The sequence below is a fragment of the Heptranchias perlo genome, chromosome 3 (assembly GCF_035084215.1).
Source record: "Heptranchias perlo isolate sHepPer1 chromosome 3, sHepPer1.hap1, whole genome shotgun sequence".
NCBI lineage: Eukaryota > Metazoa > Chordata > Chondrichthyes > Hexanchiformes > Hexanchidae > Heptranchias > Heptranchias perlo.
The window spans coordinates 19,883,015-19,899,042 of NC_090327.1; the positions used below are offsets into that span (position 1 = coordinate 19,883,015).

The 16,028-nt window shown below is 37.9% G+C and overlaps 1 protein-coding gene across 1 annotated transcript in view; it reads right to left on the reverse strand.

The window, feature by feature from the left end:
* Positions 1-7,559: 7,559 nt before the first annotated feature.
* LOC137310891 (protein argonaute-2) overlaps positions 7,560-16,028 on the reverse strand; it is a 120,160-nt gene continuing 111,691 nt past the window's right edge. The window contains exon 19 of the mRNA XM_067978445.1: positions 7,560-14,454. Coding sequence (XP_067834546.1) covers positions 14,346-14,454 — 109 coding nt within the window. The 3' untranslated portion in view covers positions 7,560-14,345. The remainder of the gene's footprint in view (positions 14,455-16,028) is intronic.

A 16,028-nucleotide genomic window follows, 5' to 3' on the forward strand; every position in this document is an offset into this window, starting at 1 on the left:
CCTCCAACATTCTAGAATAAATCAACCTGGATTTTTAAATTGTCGTTAGCCCATTTGTTTTGAGCAGTTACAATCAAAATAAAAAGCAAAAAACTGCAAATGGAAATCTGAAATAGAAAATGCTGGAAGCACTTTGCAGGTCAGGCAGCAAGAGAAAAAAGAATGAACATTTCAGGTCAATGACCTTTCATCAGAGCAGTTCTGAGTTCTGATGAAAGTTCGTTGACCTGAAATATTAACTTTGTGTCTCTCTCCACAGGTGCTGCCTGATCTGATGAGTGTTTCTAGCAATTTCTGTTTTTGTTTCAGATTTCCAGCATCTGCAGTATTTTGCTTTTGTTACAGAAAATGCTACCATGCAGGTCAGTCAGTATGTGTGGAAAGAACAGCCAAATCAATGTTTCACTTTAGGCCCTTTAGAACTGAAAGATGAACAAGCATTTGCTATTTTATTATTCAAAGATCTTGGCTGTAATGTGCAAAGCCTTGCTGTTGGCATTCTAGATGGAATTTTTGGATAGAAACATAAGTAGCAATTCTTGTGCTGCTCTAGTCTGGCAAAGAATTGACTGAACATTCTGTTCCAATCTACTAGTATGCATAATGTTAAACTGCACTCACTTTAGGAGCAAGAGATGTTTTTCCTTTGGAGAGCCTATTGCACAGGGCTACAGAATTCCATCACTAGGCAGGTATCAGCATTGTAGAAAACTGAAATATTCAATATTCTTAAGAACGCCTGTGATGGACTGTGCCTTTTGCACTGGAGGGAGATTAGAGGAAGCTTTACATGAGGCTGCGCTCGTCTGACCTGGGAGTGCTTGACCGTGATACTAGTAACCAAAATGAGAAAGTGCTCTGGTCTTAAACACCGATATCTCTCAGCTTGGTGAGTATAAAATATAAAAACTGCATTAATATAACTAATTCCTGAAGACAAAGGCAAAGATCTTTGTTTTATTTCCCCCTCTTCTGTGGGAAGAGTACACTAAGTTCTGTGACATTGTTCCTGGATGCAAGAGTTGGACTCGAGCAGCATCAGCAGGATTATCTCTTCTGATGCTGCTTCTGCCTTGAAATGAGATTTTCTGTTCAATGGCGATGTACTGCGTTCTCAAATGATCGTTGTAACCATTACATGTTGGAAAAATCGCTGCGAGGAATGTTTTGAATTTAACTCTTAAATTCTAACTCCTGAGTGCCTGAGCGTGTTCAGGAATAGAAACACCCGTTGCATTAAAGAGTTGCTAGATTTTAACAATGGACTGAAAACACTTGACCAAATTAGAAGTAAATTTTTAAGATATACTTAGTAATTTTAATTATCTGGAGCCATAAGTGACTGATGACAGATGTTCGTAATGAGCAATCGGTGTCAGCCGTGGCTGAGACTGAAGGTTGTGGGTTCAAGACTCACGAGCACAAAATCTAGGCTAACACTCCACTAAGAACCAAAATCTCTCACTTCTGCTTGACCCTGGTCCAATGATAAACGTTACTTATAGAGAGCTTTGCCAAGAAGTGCAGATCAAACTACATCAAGATCAATGGTGGGAAGCTAAGGCAGCAAAGTTGCAGGGATATGCTGAGAGGCACCACACAAGTCAGGTCTAAAAGGCTATCTTTGGTCCACATCATGATGTGATGGTACCAATAAAGAGAGATAGTAGACCCGATAATGGATTGAGGCACAATATGCCACAAATGGAACATAGGAACAGGAGACCACCATTCAGCCCCCCAAATAGTCAATGGGAAATTGAGGAGCAAATACGTAAGGAGATTACAGACAGCTGCAAGAAAAATAGGGTGGTAATAGTAGGGGACTTTAACTTTCCCAACATTGACTGGGACAGCCATAGCATTAGGGGCTTGGATGGAGAGAAATTTGTTGTGTATTCAGGAGGAATTTCTCATTATGTGGATGGCCCGACTAGAGAGGGGGCAAAACTTGACCTCCTCTTGGGAAATAAGGGCGGGCAGGTGACAGAAGTGTTAGTGAGGGATCACTTTGGGACCAGTGATCATAATTCCATTAGTTTTAAGATAGCTATGGAGAATGATAGGTCTGGCCCAAAAGTTAAAATTCTAAATTGGGGAAAGGCCAATTGTGATGGTATTAGACAGGAACTTTCAGAAGTTGATTGGGAGAGTCCGTTGGCAGGCAAAGGGACGTCTGGTAAGTGGGAGGCTTTCAAAAGTGTGTTAACCAGGGTTCAGGGTAAGCACATTCCTTATAAAGTGAAGGGCAAGGCTGGTAGAAGTAGGGAACCTTGGATGACTCGGGAGATTGAGGCCCTAGTCAAAAAGGAGGCATATGACATGCATAGGCAGCTGGGATCAAGTGAATCCCTTGAAGAGTATAGAGATTGCCGGAGTAGAGTTAAGAGAGAAATCAGGAGGGCAAAAAGGGGACATGAGATTGCTTTGGCAGATAAGGCAAATGAGAATCCAAAGAGCTTCTACAAATACATAAAGGGCAAAAGAGTAACTAGGGAGAGAGTAGGGCCTCTTAAGGATCAACAAGGTCATCTATGTGCGGAACCACAAGAGATGGGTGAGATCCTGAATGAATATTTCACATCGGTATTTACGGTTGAGAAAGGCATGGATGTTAGGGAACTTGGGGAAATAAATAGTGATGTCTTGAGGAGTGTACATATTACAGAGAGGGAGGTGCTGGAAGTCTTAACGCGCATCAAGGTAGATAAATCTCCGGGACCTGATGAAATGTATCCCAGGACGTTATGGGAGGTTAGGGAGGAAATTGCGGGTCCCCCAGCAGAGATATTTGAATCATCCACCGCGACAGGTGAGGTGCCTGAAGATTGGAGGGTAGCAAATGTTGTGCCTTTGTTTAAGAAGGGCGGCAGGGAAAAGCCTGGGAACTACAGACCGGTGAGCCTGACATCTGTAGTGGGTAAGTTGTTAGAGGGTATTCTGAGAGACAGGATCTACGGGCATTTGGAGAGGCAGGGACTGATTAGGAACAGTCAGCATGGTTTTGTGAGTGGAAAATCATGTCTCATGAATTTGATTGAGTTTTTTGAAGGGGTAACCAAGAAGATAGATGAGAGCTGTGCAGTAGACGTGGTCTACATGGACTTTAGCAAAGCCTTTGACAAGGTACCGCATGGTAGGTTGTTACATAAGGTTAAATCTCACGGGATCCAAGGTGAGGTAGCCAATTGGATTGACGACAGAAGACAGAGGGTGGTTGTAGAGGGTTGTTTTTCAAACTGGAGGCCTGTGACCAGCGGTGTGCCTCAGGGATCCTGCTGTTATTTGTTATTTATATTAATGATTTGGATGAGAATTTAGGAGGCATGGTTAGTAAGTTTGCAGATGACACCAAGATTGGTGGCATTGTGACAGTGAAGAAGGTTATCTAGGATTGCAACGGGATCTTGATAAATTGGGCCAGTGGGCTGATGAATGGCAGATGGAGTTTAATTTAGATAATTGTGAGGTGATGCTTTTTGGTAGATCGAATCGGGCCAGGACCTACTCCGTTAATGGTAGGGCGTTGGGGAGAGTTATAGAACAAAGAGATCTAGGAGTACAGGTTCATAGCTCCTTGAAAGTGGAGTCACAGATGGATAGGGTGGTGAAGAAGGCATTCAGCATGCTTGGTTTCATTGGTCAGAACATTGAATACAGGAGTTGGGATGTCTTGTTGAAGTTGTACAGGGCATTGGTGAGGCCACACTTGGAATACTGTGTACAGTTCTGGTCACCCTATTATAGAAAGAATATTATTAAACTAGAAAAAGTGCAGAAAAGATTTACTAGGATGCTACCCCGCGGGACTTGATGGTTTGACTTATAGGGAGAGGTTGGATAGACTGAGACTTTTTTCCCTGGAGAGTAGGAGGTTTAGGGGTGATCTTAGAGGAGTCTATAACAAGGGGGCATAGATTTAAGGTGCGAGGGGAGAGATACAAAAGGGTCTAGAGGGGCAATTTTTTCACTCAAAGGGTGGTGAGTGTCTGGAACGAGCTGCCAGAGGCAGGTACAATTTTGTCTTTTAAAAAGCATTTGGACAGTTACATGGGTAAGATGGGTATGGAGGGATATGGGCCAAGTGCAGGCAATTGGGACTAGCGTAGTGGTATAAACTGGGCGACATGGACATGTTGGGCCGAAGGGCCTGTTTCCATGTTGTAAACTTCTATGATTCTAAGCTTGTTCCACCATTCTATTAGATCATGCCTTATCTCTACGACAATTCCATTTACCCACCTTTTCTCCATATCCCTTCATACCCTTACCTAACAAAAAAATCTAACTATCTCAATCTTGAAAATTTCAATTGGCCCAGCATCCACCACTTTTTGAGGGGAGAGTTCCAGATTTAAACTACCCTGTGTGAATAGGGCTTTCCAATTTCACTCCTGAATGGCCTAGTTCTAATTTTAAGTTTATTCCCTCACCAGAGGAAATAGTTTCTATCTACCCTATCGAATACCTTTATCATTTTAAATAACTCAATTAGAGCACCCCTCAACCTTCTAAACTCAATACAAACCAAGTTTATGTCACCACAAGGTCGATATAGCAAAGCAGCAGGACCTGATGGCATTCCTGGAGAGATTTGATTTGAACTCTTAAGAGCAGCTGCACAAGCTGTTCTGTGCAGTCTGGAAAGAAGGTCCCACAGGATGCAAGAACAGTCATCAAGATATAGAAGAACAAAGGAATGAAGTCTGACTGCAGTAACTGTCGGGGCAGCTTGCTTCTATCTATTGCTGGCAAGATTAAGTCAGATTCTTCTCAATCACTTTCTCTTCAATATATTGGTTGGAATCTCAATGCAACTTCACAGCAAACCAAGGGACCAGATCTTCGTTGCTCACCAAATTCAGAAGCGTAGGAAGCAAAGCCAAGAATCGTGTGGCATTTGTTGACCAAAGCTTTTGACACTGTCAGTTACCCAGACTTCAGAGACTTAAATTTGGTTGTCCGGAGAAGTTCTTGGCGGTTTTGAAACAGCTCCATAATGGGATGTGTGTCAGAATGTGTAATCATATTATACCATGCAATGAAAAACATTGCCGCAAATTATTTCTTTATAAAAAGGTTATAGGTCTTCAGAGGAAACTAGAGAAGTATTTCTGGTATGATTAATGCAACTACTTAATTTTTCAATAATATTGTTAATGCCAAGTCGTCATCATTTATCAAGCACATTTCACAATTAAAACTTTAAAAATAAGTAAATTGGTAAATTTTTTGTTCATTGATACAAACTTAGTAATTTTCAGTTTCTAGTCAAAAGTTGCTCAGTTTTGAATATCAGTGTTACTTATGTTGTAGTCCCATGGGTATACTTTAATCTCTAGTCCTTTTCAGGCTCTCAGCAACATTTTTTTGGAAGTTTAGACAATCACATGAATTTCTAATCGTTCTAATCAGGTATTGCCATTTGTGGCTTTACTCAATTTTGGGACAACCCTTTCCATGCCCCTCTGACTCTGATGTTGACTGACAACCTGTGTATTTCCACCATTTTCGGTTTTTTTTCCTTTAAGGCTCAGTCATTCAAGTAACATACTTGTGTGTGGCTGTTGGATAAACATCTGGTAACACTTTTTTAGTCTCTAGTTGCAAATTGTCACCATCCTATTTATGCCTGCTGTGTAGTTTTGGTCTCCTTACCCGAGGAAGGATATACTTGCCTTAGAGGGGATGCAACGAAGGTTCACTAGATTGATTCCTGGGATGAGAGGGTTGTCCTTTGAGGAGAGATGGGCCTATATTCTCTGGTGTTTAGAAGAATGAGAGGTAATCTCATTGAAATGTATAAACATTTTTTTTTAAGAGAGCTTGACAGGGTAGATGCTGAGAGGCTGTTTCCCCTGGCTCGAGAGTCTAGAACTAGGGGTTATAGTCTCAGGATAAGGACTGAGTTGAGGAAAAATGTCTTCACTCAGAGGGTTGTGAATCTTTGGGATTCTCTACTCGAGAACTGTGGATGCTCAGTCGCTGAGTATAATCAAGACTGAGAGCAATAGATTTTTGGACACTAAGGGAATCAAGGGATATGGGGATTGGGCGGGAAAGTGGAGTTGAGGTAGATGATCTGCCATGATCTGACTGAATGGCGGAGCAGGCTTAAGGGGCCGCATGGCCTACTCCTGTTCCTATTTCTTATGCTCTTAGTGTCATTTTGGAATGGAAATGCATTTAAAAGGTCTTCAGTGAGAGGTTTCTTCGCTCTAATTTTTAAGATTTTCCCCCTTATCCTGGATTCACCCACCAAAGGAAATAGTTTCTATGTACTCTATCGAATCCCTTTATCATTTTAAACACTTTGATTACAACACCCCTCAATTTTCTAAACTCAAGGGAGTACAAGCCAAGTTTATGCAACCTGTCCTCATAATTTAACCCTTTAAGTCCTGGTATTCTATTTACTATCCCTATGTCTTCTTTGTACACTTTGGGATTATACAAACAATTCTCAATTCAACAAAATGAAATGTTTGGAGTTTGATAGATGAACAAAACAGTGATTGTTACTTGTGTCCAGATGTAGTATACGAAAGTCAATTCTTTCAGTTATATGGGACTGATTACAAAAGCAACAAGGATCCAATCCATGAATGATATCAATGCAGGATTGTTCTATTAAATGTTAAACTACAGTTCTTCCATAAAATGCAATTCTCTACATTACTAATTATTTGACTGGTGGCAACAATATTTCTATCAACACTTAAAATTTCCTTTTGGCAACAAAAGGCTAACTTTGTACAAGTTTGTAGCAACACTGAATATAGCATATTCTAATGATAAGATAACTACAATGAGGTCATAAAAGAATACACTATTTAAAAACATCCTTGCCTATCTATGGGTTAATGTGCATAATTTTGCTGGGTAACATACCCAATATCTTATATTAGGACATTTTAGTGCAATTAAATAAATAAGCAGTTTCTGGAGAAAATTAGTTTTCAGGAACAAATCAAAATGAAACAATCTAGTCCCTTCATTATTTATAAACCTTGATCAATTCACCCCCAAGCCTACCCTTCTCTAAAGTACAGAGACCCAGCTTGTTTAGCCTATCTGGACAACTAAGGTGTTTAAAACGCCTTTAAATATTATAGAAATGCAAGCTATTATAAATGGCATAAATTCAGACTATTTTGGAATAAATGTGCGAGTTTAATTTATGACAATTGGACTAAATGCAAAGATTCAATTGCTACGGACACTATAGCCGCCAAAATAGTATTTACATTGAATAGGGTTTCGCTTCTCACCAAATTAAAATTGCCGATAAAAGGTTTGCACGTGGGGGAGATTCGCATGCTGGGGGCACGCAGATCAATATGAATTGCAAGATAGTTACAGGGCAATGGGGCCATTTTCCTTTCTATGCAAAACTTTGAGTTTGCAAAAAGTCACCTTTCACTATAAATGGAGCAGTTTCAAAAACAGAACCAATTTTTCCTTAGTGGGAATTTATAGCTCGAAAACAAGGGCAAGGGGTAACCAGGGGCGAGCATACACAAAAAAATTGCAATTAATCACCACTTGTAGGCAACCAGTTAAAGATACAGAAGTTTATTTGTTAAGAAAATGTTCATACCATACTGCTAGTCAAAAAAATTGATCTTAGATTCACAAATTCATATATAATGATACTTGTACATCATATCCTGTCAAGAGTTTACAGCATAGTTATTCAGCTCATTAAAAAATATTGACTGAAAAGGGAATGGACAATTTTAACCTACAGTAAGTATTTACACAACATTAGTAAAACAAACTGCAAGCAATGCAAATCCTCATTGCCACAGGAGTGTAAACTGCTCAGTCAAGCGCAAATGGACCACAAACACTAGGTTAAGTAACGAACCTTATTTGTGCTGGTTAAAAAGGTTTAAAAAACAATTTGCATTCAGGATCAAAACTACCCTATCTTAAAACATAAAAGCATGAAGGAAAATTTACTGGAAGTCCACTTTGTGCCCAATTCTACCAGTGGCCTAAAAAGGAAATAAGCCAACACCTTAAAATGCAGTAGTTACAGAAGGTAGATGAGTTTGTGCAATTCAAAAAAACAGCAAAACAAAGAATACTCAGAAAACTTTTTCAATGCAGCATATGTCAGGCTTTTGAGGTACTTGAAAATATTTTAAATCCTCTTTTGCCTTAAGGATTTACAAGTAGCATTTTTTTCTCTCTTCAAAACCATTGTCCAGGATCACCTCGTTTGTCCGCAGTTTTTTCTGTTAACAGCCGTCATATGGCATAAGTGACTGCTGAGAAAGTGCAACAATACTGATCATTCTATGCAGCATAAATAACGATGCTTTACAATCTCAAAATATATTAAGTTTTCAACCTATTTTGTTCATTTAAGCAGTTTATGTACAATATCGTCATACACTGCTATTTAACCCCGTCAGCAGATTTTGACATGCAATGGGATGATTACACAAGGCACAAAGAACAAAATAAAGCACTAATAAACTTGAGGAAAAATAGAATTGTTTGCCTAACTTTGCATCAATTCAAAATTAATTTAAAACAAACGAAAAGTTGCTCATTTTGGTCTTTTTTTGTTATATCAATCAGGGAAACACACCATTTTATAATTATAGTTGCAGCACCCAACTAATATACTGAGGTAGGTCCAGATTAGGGGGGAAAACACAAAAGAAAAATGGAAGCAAAAGCCAGGTCTCTCCCAGCTGCTAGTGCCTCTTCCCCAAACTTAAAAATATGGATCATTCATCCACCTGGTGTGAAAACACTTGGCTGGAAATGGCCTATCTGGTCTTGGGACAGGGGGAATAGGTCACGGTGACCTTAATGTAGATGAAAAATGTAAGTTTTCTTGTGTTCCCTTCTTGTGCAGTGTGGGAATAACTTGTATTAAAGCCATTTACCAAGCATTAAATACAGAATTCTGATTCACATTTCTATGAAAGTAAAGGCCAAATAAATAAAAGGGAGGCCAGTCAAAGCATATATAATGTTGCACAGCCATCTTGGCACCAAATTCAGTTTCCATTCCCTCCCAGAAGAAATAAATCTATAAAATATCACAAATTATAATTTTACTTCAAGAATTGAACTTATCATTTAAACAAATTAAACCATCTGTGAAACATCATTACTTCCTTAATTGGCCTTAGTTTGTTTTCCAATATTTAAACAATATTTTGGGAGGTTTATTCAGATCAGAGGCAAACAGAAGACAGTTGACACACTTCAGATTATTTCTGAATTTCAGTTATTTCCAAAGCACCTTTTTTTTTTGCATGACAGCTTGATGGAAGATATGCTTTTTGCATTAGTTTTTTTTTCTTTTTAAGTGCCCAGTGACACATTAGGTATAAGCTGCTTAATATAGTTTTGCTGCTCAATCTTTTTTTAAAAAAGACATCTGATATTTTCTAAAACAGCAGATTGGAGGTTTTATCTGACAACTCTGCTGCTACAATCTGATTTGTCTTGCATCAACATATGGAACATTAAAGCTTTACAGTGGAAATGATGGATCAATAACTCAATGTTAAAGTTCACAAACCAAAAAAAATTGGCAGCACTACAGTTCTGAACAGAGCAGAAAGCACAAGATCTGGACCTATCTGCAAGACCACCAGTTTCTCGTAAGTGGCAACCAGAAAAAAAACAATGTAAAATCATCCAACTAAAAAGAATAGAAATCACAGCACGGTCAAATGAGTCATAGTACAGTGTGTTAACATTAATAGTAACACAATATGAGGCTGTATACATTTCACAGAGCACAACCTTGGGAACCTCAACTGGATTTGCCCCTAGATATTATGGATGGGTTTCCTGTATTTCTGCACATTTAGTGAATGATTTCGCCATTCCCTCTCCAAACCACAGTACGCAATTAAGCTGAGTCCAAATTATCACTGGAAGCTTATTTCCATAATGTTCAGAAGGATTTACATTATTGGAAAGTAACTTGGGTTAAATAGTTCTTCACTGAGGCATCAAATAATACAAAAACAGAATCGATCAGATTAATGAAAACAAAAGCAAATGAAGTCAAATTGCTAGGATTATAATTTAGCTGCCATCAATTTTTTCACGTTGAATTATAGCTGTTTCAATGGAACCTATTTTTTAATAATTTTCAAAGTAGGCTCAGATTGCTAATGTCCTTGGATATCTTCAGTGTGAACACTGGGTTTTGGCTATAGGTAATTTAAATTTTGAGAAAAAAGGGTACATCTACTTGGCTTCCATCATGTAAGTACTTTTTCTAAGATTCTAGTACATGGTCTTTTGGTAGATATGATTGAAAAGAAAGCATGAAAAAAATTCTCACATGCACACAAGATCCAGCTTATTTTTTAGCACCACTGTGACAAATGTAAAGGCTTGTGGAAAGTGCACTATAAGTGTGATTTACACATTGTTTGATTACTTGTGTTTTAAATTATAATTATGCCATGCAGTGGAGCCACTAAGTTATAATTGCAATTAACAATGATTTTTTTAACACTACTAACATGGGCACCCTGCTAGGTTCATGAATTTTGAAAACTGAAATGATATTTTAAAAAAGGCCACGTAAGCTGGATATTGTCCTTAATATAAAGACTCTCAAAAGAGAGACAGTAAGTAATGTTTACGAAGATTGTAACTTAACTGAGTTTCAGACACCCATTTTGTGTACCTCAGAGGTCAATATGATTTTTAAATGCCATTGCCAAAAGATGGCAAATATTTTAGTGAGTCACAACTAAAAAAGAAATTCGGTAACCAATTCATACCATATGTTATTAGCCGTTTAGTTTACTGGAGTTGTTTACATTGAAGTTTACAAAATTATTTACAAGCACAAATATTTCTCAATTATGCACAAATGACATTTACAAAAGAAAATGTTAAATGCCATCTAATTTCTGCGATGAATTCTGCTACATGCTTAATACACTAAACTGTTTGACAATCTAGTTCCTTATCTACATTTTTGTAGATATTAGAATAACTATCCCAATTGAATGTTGGCCACCAATGGCAGTAATTTATAATAAGGCAGATTTAATCACCCAATTGCAGCACCAACTGTTTCTCAAATGGCAGTGACTGCAATAAATTCTCACAAAGAGCTGCTGCTAGCACAGACCATACAAAGATCGCAGCACTTGTATTCTAATATTGATTAATTTTCTCTGATTTAATGTCAATGTCACTAAGTATACAGCGCAAGAACAGAGAATACAGGGGCCAGTTTGCAGTAGCACCCATAACTTTGAAGCAAGATGTAAACTTTTTATAGTGCTGGTTAGAGATTGCTTAATAGCTAAGGACACTTTAATAACCAAATCCGCCCCAGAAAGCAGAACAAAGATACGCATCTAGGGATTGTCCAGTTCTAAAACAATAGCCCAACACAGTCATCCAGCTGTAGGCAATGGCTAACACAAGAATACTAACTAAAAAAAAACTATGGCAATGTATCCTCCATAATATCTAAAGCTGCACAAATTTGCCTGCCAATTTATTTTTTTGAATTTATATTAAAAAAAAGCTGAGTTTAATCCAGAATGTCACCAAATAAAATAAATGCAAGAGTCAATGTTTTAAAGGAAAACAAAACAGAATGGGATGAAGCAATTGTGAATACAATGGAGCCTTGTTATTGCAAATTTCTCAATAAAACTTTTCCTTCAACATGACAGCTCAATCAACAGAGCAGCTCAAATAACAAGATGATAAACCTTTGGTAAGAACTTCTGTCCAGCCCTACAAGTTTGAAATTCAACTATACACTTAAAACAAAATGAAATGAATAGAAACTACTGCTTCATTAGATTATCATGCTGGTATTAGTATGCTTAAGGGTTAAGTCCCAACATCGGTTCACCCCCTACCTGAATTCCAGAGAAATAATGCCTCATTTCCATAATTAAGTTTTGATAATTCACATCTGCTCTAATTTTGAAATAACTTTTTTTTACAATTGAAAAATATGAAGTGTAGTCTTTAAAGCCCTGAGTATTCATTATGCTGTTACTAGTTGCTATATGGTCACTTATTTTAATTTCTAGATTAGTAGCCCTGCACATTTGAAACTGCTGCAGTCCAACCACAGGGATTTTCATGGACATCAATACTTCTTCCTTGGCCAACACACCAACACCAATTGGATGCGTTTGATCTTTCTGAAAAGTTTCCTCTCCCCTCTGCCTCCCAATGAACTTCCCCTCTCCTCCCTTCAGATAATCCACATCTGTTAAAACCTGTGCTATACAGTAAACCTAACTGCAAATGTCAGTCAAGACTCAGGCTTGAACTTGGGTCTTGAGTTAGAAGTTGAATGCTTTAGTGTTGTAACTACTGAATGTCACAAAGACATTCCTGCACTTGGATAGATTTTTCACAATTTCTCTGCAGCCTCATTAGGACTATTTCAGAACTAAAGACTGATACATTTAGTGTGTCCTTCACTATATCCTCCCTCAACCTCTATTCCAGAACTGTTAAGTAAAAATTGCTGTTCAATGAGAGGCATTAGGATAATGTGTTGTAATTTACTACATTCTTAAAAGCACATTTCATCAGTCCTTCAAAGTACGTATTTCATAAATAAAAGATTTCTTTTTTAAAATTCTTAAAAACTTCTGACTTGTTTGGCAAAATATGCCCATTTTTGTTGTGATTTGCAGCATTTTGTCACTACACCTATACAGAGTACCATGCAGCCAGATACAGAAATAGATGAAAACAGTTTACAAAACTCTTCTACAATACAGTTGCCTGTATCTACATCATGTTTGTTACATAACTTCAAAAGCAAAAGTTTTATCCAAAGATCTATGTACAATATAGTTTATTTTCATGGCCACATAAATAAGTTGCTAACACTGAAATTTACGCTGGTTGCACCTTCTTAGAGATTTAAAAAATTGTTGAAGGGTTGAGGTATGTAAAACTGGATGTTTTATACAATGTTTTTTGAGTCACTTAATAAGTGCATATAGGCCATTGAAAAGATATTGTATATACCATACAGAAAGATTTGGCTTCAATCTGGGGATGGATTTTAATCCACGAATCAGTTTACATCAATTAGATGACTACCATTTAAAAAAATGCTTGCCTCGTGGCAAAAACCTAGCACCATCTTTGAACTGCTTTGCCAACATGACAGTGGTGTGTGCTCATTCTGTTTTTGCTGGCACGAGGATAACCACGAGGTAGTTTAAAAATTGACTTCATTCTCAAAGTTTCAATTTTGATAGTTCTCATCTGACTGACCTGTAATAATTGAATTCAAATAGTTGAAGCAATTGGCATGGAAATCCCTATATCCGACGTGGCGGCAGGCCACAGTCGCGGCAGACTAACCACAGCAGAAAAATATTTCATTCGCATCACTGGCGTTACTGTATCAAGATCTGAGAACTAAACAATTGCAGTATCTTACAAAAATATCAAGAGACTTTAGCTCAATATATAAAATAGTAGTGCCCTTCTGTTCTAGTTATGTTTTAATAGATTGTCTCCAAAGATTAATTGCTTCAAATACACACCAATATTTTTCTACTAAACACACCTTAAAAAGAGACTGCATTCCTTGTGTTGGCAATCTTAGATTACATCTCAAAACTGCTGAGAAAGTCAAACCTATACAATGCATTGTCTGCCCAAAGTGGAAAAACACTAGCTCTTCATAAACTTATTTTCAGTGTTAAAAGACTTATTTTTCCCCTTACTGACTCATAAGATGGCCATGTTTCACAGTACTGTATTACAGTAGTCTTTGAATTCACTGGATAAAACTCCAGATATAATAAAAGGAATGCTGTTTATGTTCAATTTTGAGTTTCAAAATTCTGCCATTTGAAGCCAACAAACGGGATACTATGTCTTTAAAGACTCACACCATCCTCTAATTTCTTCTATAACATTGCTGTCCTAAACAAACCACCTTCAAATATGCAGTTGCTAATGCATACTATGATACTTCCACAAAATATATACTACCTTCTCTTTTGAAAAGCTTTCTACCAGGCTTAAGTCTAGTTTTATCTAATGCAGAATTAGGTTGCATTTATTTAACTTCCATTAGTGACTATATGTACTGAGATGACTACCACAGGCCCCCAAATATTCCGTGTTTTTGCTCTTCAAGAAAAATATTACAGGTGACTTAATTCACACATTAACAACCATGTAACATTCCACCTCATAACTGAAAGAGGCCTACAGGGTACTGCAATGTACACAGCAACAGAAACACATCTAACTGCTCGTTCGTCACTACACTGCCTGGGAAATGCAGCCGGTCCGTTCTTAGCCCAGCTCTGTTCAGAAATCCCAAATGAGGACACCTGTCAAGCAAAATACATGGTGCGCAGTGTGTCCTGGTGAACCTGTACAGCTTTAGCCAGAGCCTGCTGATCCCGGCCATTACTCTGGCCAGATGTGTGACTCCCTTCAGCACTGAAAAGGAAAAAAAAGAGCGAGATTAGTTGAAATAGACAAATACAAACTGTTAAAATGGTCAGACTGATGCATCACATAGAATTTACAGCACAGAAACGGGCCATTCAGCCCAACTGGTCTATGCTGCTGTTTATGCTCCATACGAGCCTCCTCTCACCCTACTTCATCTAAGCCTATCAGTATATCCTTCTATTCCCTTCTCCCTCATGTACTTATCTAGCTTCCCCTTAAATGCATTTATGCTATTCGCCTCAACTATTCCATGTGGTAGCAAGTTCCACATTCGAACCACTCTGGGTAAAGAAGTTTCTCCTAAATTATTGGATTTCTTAGTGACTCATGTATTTATAACCCCTAGTTTTGGATTCCCACAAGTGGAAACATCATCTCGACATCTACCCTATTCATTATTTTAAAGACCTCTATTAAATCATCTCTCATCCTTCTATATTCTAGAGAAAAAATCCCCAGCCTGTTCAGTCTTTCCTGATAGTTACAATGTCCTAGTTCTGGTATTATACTTGTAAATCTTTTTCCACCTTCTCCAGTGCCTCTATATCCTCTTTGTAACATGAAGACCAGAACTGTGCACAGTACTCGAAGTGTGGTTCAACCAAGGTTCGATACAAGTTTAACATTACTTCTCTACTTTTGAATTCTATACCTCTAGAAATTAACCCCAGTGCTTTGTTTGCATTTTTATGACCTTGCTAACCTGTGTTGCTACTTGTAATGATTTGTGAATCTGTACCCCTAGATCCTTTTGCTCCTCTACCTCATTTAGATTCTTAATTTCCAAGGAGTATGTGGCCTCCTTATGCCTCCTACCAAAATGCACCATCTCACACTTACCTATATTGGAATTTTGTTTGCCATTTACACACCCAAATTATAGAAGCCAAATTCAAAACCCTAGATACTAAAACTCTCATCTAACCTTGAGTTGGCCAGGACTGCAAGGCAGAACTGCCAGAAATTTCCTGCCCTTTAATTTTATTGGGCTGTTTTCCCCACTTCAATTGTGTACTTTTATCCCCAATTTCTATCCCATTTGTGCTGCTATGGTTATAATGACACTTGAGTTAGACAAATTTTTGATCAGCAAGGGAGTCAAAGGATATGGGGAAAAGTGGAATTGAGGTAAAAATCAGATCAGCCACGATCTCATTAAATGGCCTACTCCTGCTCCTATCTTTTATGGTCTTATGGTCTATGGCAAAGATGATAGTTGTGGATGTGTAAATAAAAATGGCCAACGGCCAAGAGCTATATTTTATATATGCTTCAAAGATACTACTAGGAACTTGTTTCATCTATAATTTTCAGAACCACTAACTATTTCAGCATTTGCAGCTCTTCTCATTTCATCTGAGCATGACATGACTGCATGAAACTTCCCATAATTCAACTCTAAACATAGTCTCCAACAAAGAGTTGATCTTTGAAACAGAATTATCACGGGTTCAGTAGGAATCCTGAGAGTTGCAATTTTGCACACTTTGCAAGATACTTACATATAAGGAAGGCCATTCAGCTCATTAACTCATAAGAATGTAAAAAATAAGAGCAGG